Source organism: Daktulosphaira vitifoliae, unplaced genomic scaffold, assembly GCF_025091365.1.
Source record: "Daktulosphaira vitifoliae isolate Bord-2020 unplaced genomic scaffold, ASM2509136v1 Scaffold_1, whole genome shotgun sequence".
Classification (NCBI taxonomy): Eukaryota; Metazoa; Arthropoda; class Insecta; order Hemiptera; family Phylloxeridae; genus Daktulosphaira; species Daktulosphaira vitifoliae.
In genome coordinates, this window is record NW_026099572.1 from 78,423,332 (window position 1) to 78,437,041 (window position 13,710).

At 25.4% G+C, this 13,710-nt stretch overlaps 2 protein-coding genes and 1 long non-coding RNA gene across 3 annotated transcripts; 1 reads left to right on the forward strand and 2 right to left on the reverse strand.

Moving 5' to 3' along the window:
- Window positions 1-763: 763 nt before the first annotated feature.
- LOC126896678 (SH3 domain-containing kinase-binding protein 1) lies at window positions 764-7,393 on the reverse strand. Its single transcript, XM_050669638.1, has 11 exons — window positions 6,859-7,393; window positions 6,132-6,286; window positions 6,020-6,056; window positions 5,823-5,959; window positions 5,302-5,416; window positions 5,072-5,137; window positions 3,723-3,910; window positions 3,216-3,650; window positions 2,883-3,147; window positions 2,552-2,823; window positions 764-2,494 (listed from the first exon to the last, which is right to left on the reverse strand). Exons 1-11 carry the CDS (start codon window positions 6,860-6,862, stop codon window positions 2,354-2,356), a joined length of 1,815 nt encoding a protein of 604 aa, XP_050525595.1. The 5' UTR covers window positions 6,863-7,393; the 3' UTR covers window positions 764-2,353.
- A 284-nt stretch (window positions 7,394-7,677) lies between these two features.
- On the forward strand, window positions 7,678-13,516 carry LOC126896703 (uncharacterized). Its single transcript, XR_007701905.1, has 3 exons — window positions 7,678-7,766; window positions 7,855-7,923; window positions 13,482-13,516. It is a non-coding gene; the product is annotated as an uncharacterized LOC126896703 (long non-coding RNA).
- LOC126896682 (uncharacterized) lies at window positions 9,062-11,680 on the reverse strand. Its single transcript, XM_050669644.1, has 2 exons — window positions 11,524-11,680; window positions 9,062-10,596 (listed from the first exon to the last, which is right to left on the reverse strand). The coding sequence occupies exons 1-2, from the start codon at window positions 11,605-11,607 to the stop codon at window positions 9,292-9,294; spliced, it is 1,389 nt and encodes a 462-aa protein (XP_050525601.1). The 5' UTR covers window positions 11,608-11,680; the 3' UTR covers window positions 9,062-9,291.
- Window positions 13,517-13,710: the final 194 nt, after the last annotated feature.

The following is a 13,710-nucleotide window of genomic DNA, read 5'->3' on the forward strand; positions in this document are numbered from 1 at the left end:
TATGTATGTATGTATGTAACTCTCCAAACGCCACGCGTTATCGCATATTCCGTCGTCTAGACTAGACTGTCATAACGCATTCACCCCACCCCACGCCTCGCTCATCACACGACGGCAACACTATTCCTCTGTATAAATTTATTTTTGGTTATCGTACCCGTGTGCTTGTCATCAATATTATATATATATAAACAAATTTTTATTTTGACTGACCAATACTATCCGCGTACCATACGGCTTACGTATATATTCCTACTGCCGTTTATACCTCAGGTATAACGTTAGTCCGACACGCTCGCCCACAAAACACAGCTATACCTAGTGCATGATACGTTTACGTACTTAAGTCGCATTATTTGTATATATATATTCTAATTGCTAATAAAATTAATGTATTAACACGATTTATTCTAATTAAGAGATATAAAGTATTCATTCGGATTACGACGGATGATTTCCGTATCGTCATTTTTCGTCACTACCTCCACGTTCCGGGAGTAAGTAATTTACGCGCCTGCTGCTTTCCTTGGATGTGGTAGCCGTTAAAAAATTATTTTTAACTTTTTAGTTCGATGTGCTTTAAAAACGTGTTTTTTTAGTCTTTTAAACTATATTTATTCTTATCTAGTTTCTCATCACATTAGTTACTAATAACATAAATGTAGTTATTATATTTTCTTAGTATTTTGATGTTAAACTAAAAATTTTATCAGCTTAAAAATAATTCCACTGAAATCTTAAAAGATGATAAAAAAGAACTTAATTGATTTTTTAAATGATTTAATTAAAAATAATAATTAACAAATTATAAAATATATGACACCACTGGACAACTTACAATAATATTCAAACAATTTTTTATCTTTATATAATATAATTATTTTAAACAATGGTACAATAAAATAAAGTAGACTGTTTCTTGGTATGTTAAAATGGCTGCCATTGAAAATTACATATAAAATTTTATCATTAAAATAATTGTATAAAAAATACATTCATAAAAATATAAAATAATAATGATTGAATAGTGTTTTTCATAAATAGAGAATGAATATTATTGGAATACAAAAAGATAAAAACTCAATTATAATATTGATGTTAAACCAAGACACCTCAATTTATACATAAAATAGTCTGTATTATAATAATAGGCTATGCAATATCAGTCAATTTGCCAAAATTTTGTATTAAAATAGATAACAATTTATTTGTAAGTACATTATTCTGTATACAAAAAAATAATAATTATTCTATAAAACATATAAAAAAAAAGTAAAAATAAAAAACAATAAAAAAATAGTTTAGTCTATAATTTTTTAAACTTTTGTAAACATCTTGGAATTCTTTGAACTCCAAAACATATTTTAGTGATAATATTACATATAACATAATTTGGGATAAGAAATTAAAATCTAATTTGACTTACACAATTTGAGAGTGAAAGAATTTTTAAATTAAATAAGTGTAAAAATGTTTACTACTATATTAATGTATACCAAAAAATAATAAATAAATTGCAAGTATATATTTATGTGGTTTATAAAAATACTAAATGGTATTTAAAATCTGAATTATTACTATAACATTACAACAAAAATCAATGACGAGTAATCTATTAAGTATAGATTTATAAAATATTTAATAATTAAGTACATAATATATAATATTATAAATTGATACTAAAATTCCTTTTAAATTTAGTTATACATAGAACAGAGTACAATATATTTAATTATTTTCGATAATTAATATATTACAGCTAGTTAGCTAAATTATTAATTAGATGTTTTATCACTAATTTTGATTGAAAAAATAATTGTGTTTACATCAAAAACCAAAATAATTCATTCAATGGAAAAAATACAAAAGTTGTCATTTTAATTAGGTAAAAAATCAATTTTAACATTGATTGAAAATTATAAATAAAGATGTGCACTAAGTGCTGTTACACCCACCACAGTTATTTATCACAATTTGTAGATGAGAAAACATATAATACACACAAAAATAACAAGGAATGGATTTGCAGTACTTGAATAGTATAATAGAAAAGATAATTGAAAATTGAAGACTAGAGTATATCAAAAATAAATAGTTAATAATACAGATTTGGTCGTTAATAGAAAAAATAAGTATAAAAATTAAAGAACTTGTTGAAACTTCAAATTATTCTAACTTAATAGTCTGTAGAAAAATCGCAAACTCAAGGTTTTATGTAAACATAGAACTATAATATAGTTATAATTGGAATGGCAAAATTAAAACAATGACTCAAGACATTATTTTAAAATTTAAATAATAGTAATGGTTTGATTTTCTTTCCATATTACAGTATAATTTAACACTAGCCATGTTATACTCGTGTCACAAGTTCCATGACTTTTTTCATTTCTTTTTCTATAAATATACGTTTTTCAATTTCAACATCTAATTTAGCTGATAACTTATCAAGAAGATGGCTTTGTTGTTGTACTGTTGACTCAAGTTGCTTAACCTAAAATTAATGGAAAAATAAATAACAATTATTAAATTTTATTAAACTAAAAATTACTTTTTCATTTAAGACAGCTATTAGACTTCTTTCAACAGATGGTGTAGAAGAATTGAGTTCTGTTGGGGCCAATGTAACTGGACTAGCTGGCGTGCTGACTGTTACTGGTTCAGGTGTAGTTAATGGTGGTATATAACCAGGGGGTTTGAAAACTACTCCTCCTATTCCAACAGATGTTAACCCTGCTTTAGATGTGACTGTAGTGGTATCTGAACTTTCAGATGTTATTGTTGTAGTGGACGGACTAATCATAACTCTAGTTCTGGTACCTCCTAACAATTTATAACTTTTAAATAAAAGTATTTTCAATGATTTGAAATCATTTACGTACCAGTCACAGAATTAGCAGAAGTTTTTTTAGCCTGATTCATTTTAAGCTCTTGGACCCAAGGGGCTTTTTCTTTGTCTACGCCAGGTATACCATTAACTGGAGGTGGATCTACAGTAGGATCATCTTCACTAGGAAGACTAAAAGCAGCTGATGGTGGTCTTCTACGAGGTGCTTTAGCTCGAGATGCTGTTGGGTGACTAAGCATGGCAGTTCTTTCAATCTGGTCAAAATCAGGACTTTTAGGTTCACCACTACTATTATCATGCTATAAAAAATACAAAAAAATGATTAATTTGTTATTTAATATTGAAAGTATTAACAAATAAATATTACATTTGAGATGATAAAAGATGAAGGAGATTCTGGTACAGACGTAGGAGTTACATTATAAGTTGATTTACTCATACAACTACCATCTATAGAATCTGGAGTTTTTTTCATAGAACCAACAGATTCAGAACGTTTTACTGCAATAGAACCATATTGTTTATTTTCATCATGGTCAGATGTATTTGATTTTGATTTATCAGAGTTTTGTTCAGCATTTAACAAAGATTTAAGACCACTTATAGTTTTCGAAATAGAGGAAGTTGATGAACTTTTTGTAGTTGGTGGTTTCTTAGTTGTAGGAGGAGGAGGTGGCAATACTGGTTTTTTACTAACAACAGGAGCTATAGATTTTTCCATTTGACTTTGCATAAATTTACGTAATGATGCTGTTGTACCACTACGAGGACTGCTAGATGATTTTTCCAATTTATTGGCTACCTATTTTTTTAAAAAAAAAGTAACATATGAAAATGTCAAATATGATGGAAAAGTCTCTCTCTTTAATATTACCTCTTCATGATTCACAATCTGTACAAAGTTGTCTGGAAATACTCCGATTTTCCCCTTTAATTCTCCTTTCCACCAACCTTTATCTTCTACTTCTCGTGATAAAATAGTTATTAAATCACCTTCAGCTAATGTTAGTTCATCACTATTAACAGCTTCATAAGGAAATAGAGAAACACATACTTCTTTAGCTAATATTAAGAAAATAAAAAATTAGAATAATTAACTGTCTCACAAAAAAAAAGAAGAGTTATTAAATATGTTACATGCCTTCAAAATTTTTTTTTTGCATTGTCAATATTAAAAATATCTATTAACCTCAAAATTATTATACCATGAATAAAATAAAACATAGACAAAGAATTTTGTGACTTACGTTCAAAAATGAAAATATGTGTAATTTCAAGAAATAAAAAAATTAGGGTAAATTTTAACAGGAGGTTTGTTTTTTAGACTTCAAAAATATTGATTTGTATACATCATTGAAATTTTTAATCTGACTGAATTGAACATATTAGCTTCTAAAAAATGACCACAAAATCATTTTTGCGAAAATTAAAAAAAGAAACATGAAATATGAGAGTATAACTCAATATAAAAAAAGTGTCAAAGTGATGAGTAAAAAATATATAGCTGTCATTGCAATATGTTACATTATGTAAACGCACATTATCTCAATCTGTCNGTCATTGCAATATGTTACATTATGTAAACGCACATTATCTCAATCTGTCACAATAATTACAAAGACAGATACATAAAATTTTTTTTTTTATTCTATACAATATATTTTTATAAATAAAATAATAACTTATGTAAAATAATTAATAACTCTTACACTTAAACATGTTAGATAATCTTTTTTTAGCAGAATTGATCATTATGATGAAAAATTTTCTTGTTATTCTATAACTTATGTAAACTAAATATGTTGAAATTTAATTATTTAAGAAACATCATAAAATATAATATGGAAATTTAGTTATCAACATAGATTGTGCGTTAAACAGAGAATAAAGTAAGAAGTATTTGAATAGCTTTATCTAAAAAAATAAATATAAGTACTTATCAAGTGGATTGGAAAGATAACTAATGTATAACAGACAGGTTAACATAAAATTATATATACACCACTTTTTTAAATAAAACTAAAACTTTAATTGTACATTTATTTATAGGGTATGCAGTAAATAAGTAAACGGGTTTTTTTTTGTTTTCATTTTTGTAACAATCAACAAGTTTTCTTACTTTTTATATACCCTGTATAGCGGAGTGGAGTATAATATACATTTAAAAATTATTACTTAAAATTCAAACTAATCTTTTAAAGTTTAAATAAATTATTGTTTTACCTGGCTTTGGTGGTAAATTAGGTACATTTAATTCATCAGAACTTTTGATAGGTTCAGCGGGTTTATCTAAAATAATAACAAAAATAAACTTGTTAAAAACAATTTCAACTATTTATTATATATTTACGTGTCTGAAATGTTCAATCAGTTACATATATTTTAAAATAACCAAATTAATTATAAATTCATTGTAATAAGAATATTGTAAATCTATTTAAATATAAAAATACCTTTTTTTAAGCTTTCTTCTTTTTTTAGCGAGCTATTTGACGTTTTTGAATCACTTCTTGATATGTTTTTAACATCTGTAATTTCAGTCACATAATTTGAAGGAAAAACTCCTGTCTGGAACAATATTAAATTAAAAATTAATACACGCATGTTTTTAATATTCCAGACTTGTATAATCTTTAGTAAATTTAACTACAGAAAATTTTGATGTAGATAATTATTTCAGTATATTCAGATAACATTAATAAGAATATAAACATTATAAAAACATTTACCGTTTTTCAAAATCGATTTCCTGTATTTTCATTTAATAACTACATTATTATTGTTTAAATATACCAATTTTTAAATTGTACTTTCAGCTAAAAAGTAAAATTTGAAAAATAGTTACTAACCAATACCAAATTCATAAAATATTGAGCCAAAAAAAATTAAAATAAGAAATTTGTGAAAAAGATATTTTGTTATCTGAAAAGTATTATATTCTCATTAACAGATTCTAATTATTTAAAGGAAATACCTGATTTTTAAGCTGTCCTTTCCACCAACCTTCTTCAACTTCACCAAAAACTTCTATTACATCATCAATATTAAGTTCTAGCTCATCTCGATTTGCTGGTTTGTAGCTAAATAACACTTTACATTTTCTAGGATTTTCTATGAAAATAAATCATTTAAATAACTATAAGTACTATAAGTATAAATTATGTTGCTTACTTTTTCTTAGTACAACTCCACTAGACGCATGCATGATCTATAAACGATATAGCGAATCTTTAATAACACATTTTAGAGGATTGCAAATAATACGTTTTTTACATATAATTACCTTAACATAGTTGTCAGGAAACATTCCCTTTTTCCCATCTTTATATCCTTCCATCCATCCATCGGGTAAAGGTTTTACATCAGTTATCACATCACCTTTTTTTAAAGTCAATTCGTCTGGCTCTTGAGCTGTATAATCAAACTGTGCCACAGCTTCTGTAATTTTGAAAACTGTATATATTTTTGAAGGTCCACCCGTGTCATTAAAATTTTTTTTATTAGTTTTAGAAATTTGAGTTTTTAAATAATGTTTTAATTAAAATTACAACAAAATAGATTTAGTATTAGTATTACGATACTCTTCAATTTATATCTGGGTTCAATACAAAGCATCAGTTTATGAATTAAAATAATAAAATTGGGTTTACTTTAAACAAAGTACCAAACTAGTATGACACTAGTTATGAACAAATTAATCAATTAGATTACATTGATTTTCTAGACACTCGACATCAAAAATATTTTTATCTGGGATTATAATATAATAATTTAGTTAGAAGTTAAAATTTAATACATTATTTAAATGTGTATAACGACTTTCTTTGATTGAAAATATATTAAAATAATATATAAAAACCATTATAATTCAATTAACAGTGAATGAACCTGAAAATTGACATTACAAATAGATAAGTAAATGCAATAATAGCAGCTAAAATATGACTTCCGATGGGTTTTCTAAGAAGTAATAATAAAGTGTTTATTTTAACTTATCAATTTTGACTTACCCATTTTTTTGTGGGATGCACCAATCAAATGTTCTGATCATTTGTCGTTGTCGAACATGGGAAATAGCGGTCTGAAACGTCCGTATTTTGCTTACCTACTGGTAAATCGACGTGCTATAACGACGATGAGATCATGGTCGCAAAAAAATAATAATAATAAGTAATTACAAATCACAAAATTGGAAGTTATGATAACAATACGACGACGGAACCAACGTGACCGACGAACAAGCGATTTAATGCCACATGAAATTAAAAGATTTTTGAAATTTCTATCGAAAGTATTTACTTTATCTTCGCAAATATTTCCTAGGTCACCCGACAACCGACATTTAAGGATTTCTAAATGTATTTTTTAATTTAATATAAATGTAATCACATCACAAATACCCGTAATGTTGTGTTTTTCGGTTGGTGGCATTGGACAGGCACGTTAGCCGTGAGACGTTCGTTGAAGTGGTGACGACGACGAACACGAGTGCGCGTGGTGGGATTGTTCATAGTGGTTGCGACCTTAGGTCAAAAACGGTGGGTGCGATGCGGACGCCTTACGAATGTTTAAACTGTACACGATAGGCACCGTGAGTCACTGGCGGCACTACTTTTACCGTATTGACGTGCAGCCGCGACTAGTCTCACAAGTCGCACACTCGTCGCGTTGAAACAAAACGTAGGACTTATATAGGCGTGAAAAATATCTTCTGCTGATTCAAAAATGTGATCGTCCATTGCGATATCCATTTAAATCAGTTTCTTCTTTATTTGCGATAAACAATACGCATTTTAAAAGTAAGATCATTCTACTGTAGTTTTTCAGGGGTATTAAAGTGGGCTTTTACTTTCAAAGAACAGCGACGAGACTAGGAAGTATTTTGGTGGTAGGTCAGGAGGAGCGATTCCGAGTTTTGGTATGAAGACCTTTTATCAAATCATTAGAAAGATGAATTAGGTCTTCAAACATATTAAAATTACCGTTTGAAAATATTCTATTTTTAGAGATGATAACATTATGTTGCTTCGGAAAGTTCTTGGGTACGTCTTCAGTCGGGATGTTCCGTTGAAATGGTAAATTTTTTATAATTTCAGTCAAAACAATTTTTTATTGAGGAAGCTTTTGCTAAAAATAGCCAATAAGAAAAAATTAATATACATGAATATTTATGTTTCTTCCAATATTTTTTGCTAAACGTATTTATCCATGAGGAATTTTAATAAAATAGATTGCTTTATACAGATAGACCAATAACTATAAACATAATTATTGCAAATCTACTTTTGCCAAAACTCTGATTATTTTTCCAAAACAAGCTTAGGCATTTGTTCTTTAATTTTTATTTATATAAAAATTACAGCTCAATGACTATGAATATTAACATACAAATAAAAATTAACATGTTAAGATTATTTTAATTTTTAAATTAAGGAAACTTTAAGGGTTAGGGAAATTTAAAGCCTCCGTGATAAAATAAAACTCATGTATTATCTCCTCTCTATATAAAAAAAAACTTAAACTAGCTACTTCTTAGAATATTTTCCCATATTACACTGATTCCTCAATATTCAACATAAAAAATGTATAGATGTTTTGAACATCGCCTAATAATGCGCATGTTTTGTCAATAATGTGCATACATTAATAAGTTATATTACCTATATGACCCTGTGTGTAAATAAATACGAGATGAATGATGATTCATCTTAAATGTTTTGAACACGCCCAACGATAATACAAATGATCGAAAAATTCATGGCCCTTTCCTAATAAATTCTTACACATTAAAGTAAAATATTATTGATGTGAGCGATGATTAATAAATAATTAAAAGAAAAACACGAATAAAAATATTTCTCATTTTTTTATATTAAGAATTTGATAGTGAGAATTAGTATTGAATTTACAAGATGTTGATAACATTTGTAAAAAATAACCAATTTAGATTTTTTTAAGTAAATTGTTTATTTAATTGCTAATTTTAATATTTTACAGTTCATATTTAATAACTCTATAATTATTAATAATTATGATTATGATGAGCATATCTGTGTTATGAAATTATCAGTCAATGAATTGTTATAGCATTTTTAGATAAATCAAAAAAATAAAACAGCCATCGTAATTAAAATAGTTATTAAAAATCTAATATTAGCATTTATTCTTCCTTTTTATCAATTAAATTTTAAATTTTAATTGCTAAGATAAAGAAACAAATATGTGCAGGTAACTGAATTGTATTTTTAATCAGTATTGATAATTTTTTCTTTTAAGATATAATAATATCGTAAAATTGAAATTAAAATTTACAATGAATAATTTTTTTTTATTCACAAAATTTACACATCAATCTTTTTAAAATAATGAAATACTCAAATTAAAATATATTGATCAACGTTATAAGAGCTAAAAATTATTTAAAAAGCTAAAAAAAAAAGTATTTAAAAAGATAGGTAATTTTCATAAAAACATTGCTGTAAATAATTAATTTTTTTAAAATCAAATGGCATTAAACATTTTTTGAATATCTTTTTATAGTTATCTAATAAAAGGTTTAGGTTTTTTATTTCTTGTGCACTATTAATAGTGTTTTTTTCTTTAAGTATAATTGGATTTGATTTTAAACCTAAATTTATGAAGTTTGATTGATGAATTCTTAACGTACTTAATACAAAATGTTCAAAATTTTGTTTTGTATCGTTTTTGTCTAATTTCCAATGAGTTTCAATATTTTTAAAATATTGATCGTTTTCAATATCTAATATTTGACAGATTTCGTTAATTGTTTTCATTAATGGCTGTAATAAATCTTCTATTGATTTTCTCAATTGTTCTATATTGTTTGGGGATGAATATAATTTTTTGGATTTTTCAAACCACACGTTTTGAATGTAAAAACAATTTTGCAACACTACAAAAGACATTATCATTAACAATGTATTCTTAAGAAATTTTGTGTACTGGAAAATAGCTGAGTAATTGGTTGCCCATTTTTTTTTAACTGTTTCTATACATTCCGAAAGTACATCCCAAAATTCTGTTTGGTCGTAAAAATTATGCTTGCAAAACTGTCCCGGAGGTAAGAGTGCTTTATGACGATTTAAATTGTTTTGGAAAAAGCTAAAAATGTCTAACTCGGGTCCATACCTATAAATACCCGAGTATTCTAAATCGTTACCTTCGATTAGTTTCAAATTGTCTAACAATTTTTCAATGTTTTTTCTAAGACTTATGAAAGAAAATTTGTTAACGGATGATAAATTATCCGTTAATATAAATGGCAAGTAAAATTTTGCAATACAATCACATAAATAACTCTTTAGATTACCCATTATTTTGTTGTCAAACAATCTATTTAAACTTTTACCCTCTCTTATTGAACTTATCTCAATAGCTGTATCCAATAGTGTTGGGGGAGTAGTAATTTTACCAATATATAGCACTGATAACATTCGCCAGATATAGATGTTATAATTTTTGATAATAGAATCACAAAAAGGTTTAACTATTTCCAAATAATGTAACATTTTAAGAATTACATATCCATAAGAACATTTTAAACAGTTGATTTTTTGTATAAAGCTATTTGAGTTTCTTATTTCAGTCTCAATAGCAGTTATTTCTTCCTGAGAATTAGAAAATAAAAATTGATCAATATGTACATCCAAAATTGCTTTTTGAGGTAAATTGCTTAAAGTTGGGATTTCATTAAATACTCTAATAAAACTCTTATATGCTTGCACATCCTAATAAAGTATAAACAAATTAATCAAACTTCAAAAATTTAATAGGTGTAGTTTTTAACATTACAATTTTCTTAAGTTATTATTTATCTGAAAAAATAAAATAGATGCCATTTTTGAAACAAGAAAAAACATTTACTAGAGTAAAATAAGACATAATGTTGTAAAAGATATATTAATTGATAATAATAAGTATAAATGTGTATATGGGTGAATTATCAATCGGACTGATTATATTAGTGATATAATAAATTCAATATAAAAAAAAGAAAACCGAAATCGATCTATAATCCATTTAATTTTTTTATATTTATAAATTATAATATTCGTTATTAAATCTATATAAGCACTTTAATTCAAATTTTTCCAAAATGAAATGAATTGTTAACCAATACTACCCTGATTATATGTATTTACTATAATTAAAGAGTTGTTTATATTACAAAAATATTTTTCAAATACACATAAGTAAGAGAATATTTCTTGTTAATGTTGTCCATGATAAGTGCACTTATCAATAAAATATACACATTGATTTTTTTTTGTATTTTCGTTATTTGAACAAAAAGCAAGCTATTATGTTAAAATTGAACTATTTTTTCAGGTCATAACTGACAATTACTAATCAGTATTAGATCAAAATAATATTTAAAAAAAACTAATTTTTCTATTTTATGAGCTATTTTAAATTAAAAACCATAATAATATATATATATATATATATAAATTATATAGTGTAAGATTTATTTATATTATTATTTGTTTTTTACTATTTTTTTAAAATCCTATCTTATAAAAATGATTAATTTAAATTCTGTATGTTTAAAATATTTATCTTTTAATTTTAGGTTTCATAGATTTTTCTAAACACATATTAATTTTAATGTTACAAAAATGTATAAAATAAATAATTTTTGGAGAATATATTACCTCATAATTTTCACTTATATTAAAAGTATTAGAATATCTTATTTTTGACATCAAATATAGAACAAGTATTTCTAGTACCAACATTTTATAGACAATTAAAAAATCTTTATTTCAGAAAAATAAACAATTCAATTTTTTTATCTTTATTTGTAAAAATATTATTATACTGTTATACCTTTTATACCTTAAATAAGCCTTATTTTTGACATAAAATAAACGATGCAGGTGTTTTTTTATTTGAAGTACTACGCATTCAATAATAAAAATTAGTTCACATTTAATTTTATTGCTTCAAGTTTACTGAGCAGTTTATGTCACAATCTATCAGTTAATTATATAATTTATTTTATGAAAAATCAAAGTGCACATATAAAATCATTACACGAAAAATTTTACTGAGTAAATTAAACTGATCAATATAATTAATGAAAGTTTTAAGGTTACCTAAACCCTAATTATAATTATGCACAACATATAATAAATATAACTAATGTTTGATTAATTAAAAAAACCTAAACATTTTGGCTGGAATAAGTTTTATAATTTAAGAATTATCAATACCTATAATTCTTTACTAATACAATTTTAGTTAATTTTACTTTAATTATTTAAATGATCAGTTCAAATTCTAACAAATAACTGATTTTAATTTAATTAATATTAATTATAAAAATATTAAATATTATTTTATAAGGTTCAGTGACGCCCATAGAAATTTTTTTTAGAAAAAAATTTTAATAAAAAATATTTAATGATCATATTATAGTCAGTGGAATAGTAATTTTGGTTGTTTAATTAATATTCATAGGCGATAATTCAATTAAATGACAATTTTTCGCTAAAGCCTCGTCGATTGTGTATTTTTTTTCGCACGACCAAGGTTATGAATGACAAGTTAAAATTTTAAAATATGAATTGGTTAATCAAACCAAATTTAATATAAAATATTTGAATGACAAAAGGATAAAAATTACAATTAAGGCGATGATAATCCTGATTCTTTTAAAATATACAAATTAAGTTTTAAATAGACTTAGAAAACTTAAAGAAGTTTTTTAAGTTCTCCTCCTCTTGTTTTTCCTCGTCTTAATCCCAAATATTTAGAGCCATCCAACCTTATCATAAATTTTCACTACACACGATCTCCCACATCATCTACGCTCACATCAGCCGTCCTCATATCGCTTCAATAACATCCCTCTATCTCTTTTTTAGTCTTACTCTACCAATTTTTCATTCAACATTCATTTCTAAAACTGTTCTTACAGCTTCCGATTCCTCTCTATTCATAAAATGACCAAACCATCTAAGTCTATTTTCTGACATCTTATCCTTACATATTCGTTTCTTATCCTATCTTCTCTAGTCACTCCACTCATTCATCTAAGCATTTTTTTTTAAGTTGATTTATTTTTAATGTTAATGAAGCAATAGAAATGAATATTTATTTAAAATGAATTTAGTATTAAATTTTTAAAACATATTAAAATTCGATTATCCATTTTTCATAATAAACGTATTCAAAGAGAGAGTGAACACTTTTCAATGAATTGAAGAACTTTCTTTTTAATAGTTCACTAGTTATGCTAATTTTTTTATTTTAGTAAAGTAAAAAAATAAGTATTTTCAGTATTATTACACCATATAATATATATTATAACTTTTAATACAAATTAAAATTTTTGGTTAGCTTTTCCAAATAAGTAGGGTTTTCTGGTGGGAGTTTAAATGCCCTTCCCCAAGAAAATTAAAAAAATTATATTTGATATCGTTCTCTTAGTAATGCGGTTGGATCAGGTCGACAGCCGATATAAAAATCCTGTCAAATCATAGTATGGCTGACCCTAAATATTTGGAATAGAAGCTAAGGAAATGATGATAATCATACTTGTTGATATATAAACATATTTTTAGAATAGAAAAAAAACACTTTAGCTCCTTAAAATTTTTTGTTATAGTTGCACCTATTTAAAGGATCCAAGTTAGACGTACTTTTAAGGTAAGGTAATTTTTATACACATTTTATAGCTTCAATTAAATAAATATTATTTGCTTTATGTTTTATAAAACTAATATATTTTACTAGTAATAAAAATGTTGGGCCTTGAAGTAGGATTGAGAAAATTTAGATATCATCTTTGAAAAATATCTCTGCTTTTATAATATATTATTCAAAAGATAACTTTT

Coding starts and splice junctions, on each gene's coding strand:
- LOC126896682 (XM_050669644.1), bottom strand. CDS start 11,607: ATGTTGGTACTAGAAATACTTGTTCTATATTTGATGTCAAAAATAAGA. Junction 10,597..11,523: donor ATATAAGTGAAAATTATGAG/GTAATATATTCT, acceptor ATACTTTATTAG/GATGTGCAAGCATATAAGAG.
- LOC126896678 (XM_050669638.1), bottom strand. Junction 6,057..6,131: donor TTCCTGACAACTATGTTAAG/GTAATTATATGT, acceptor TATCGTTTATAG/ATCATGCATGCGTCTAGTGG. Junction 2,495..2,551: donor TAGCTGTCTTAAATGAAAAA/GTAATTTTTAGT, acceptor CATTAATTTTAG/GTTAAGCAACTTGAGTCAAC.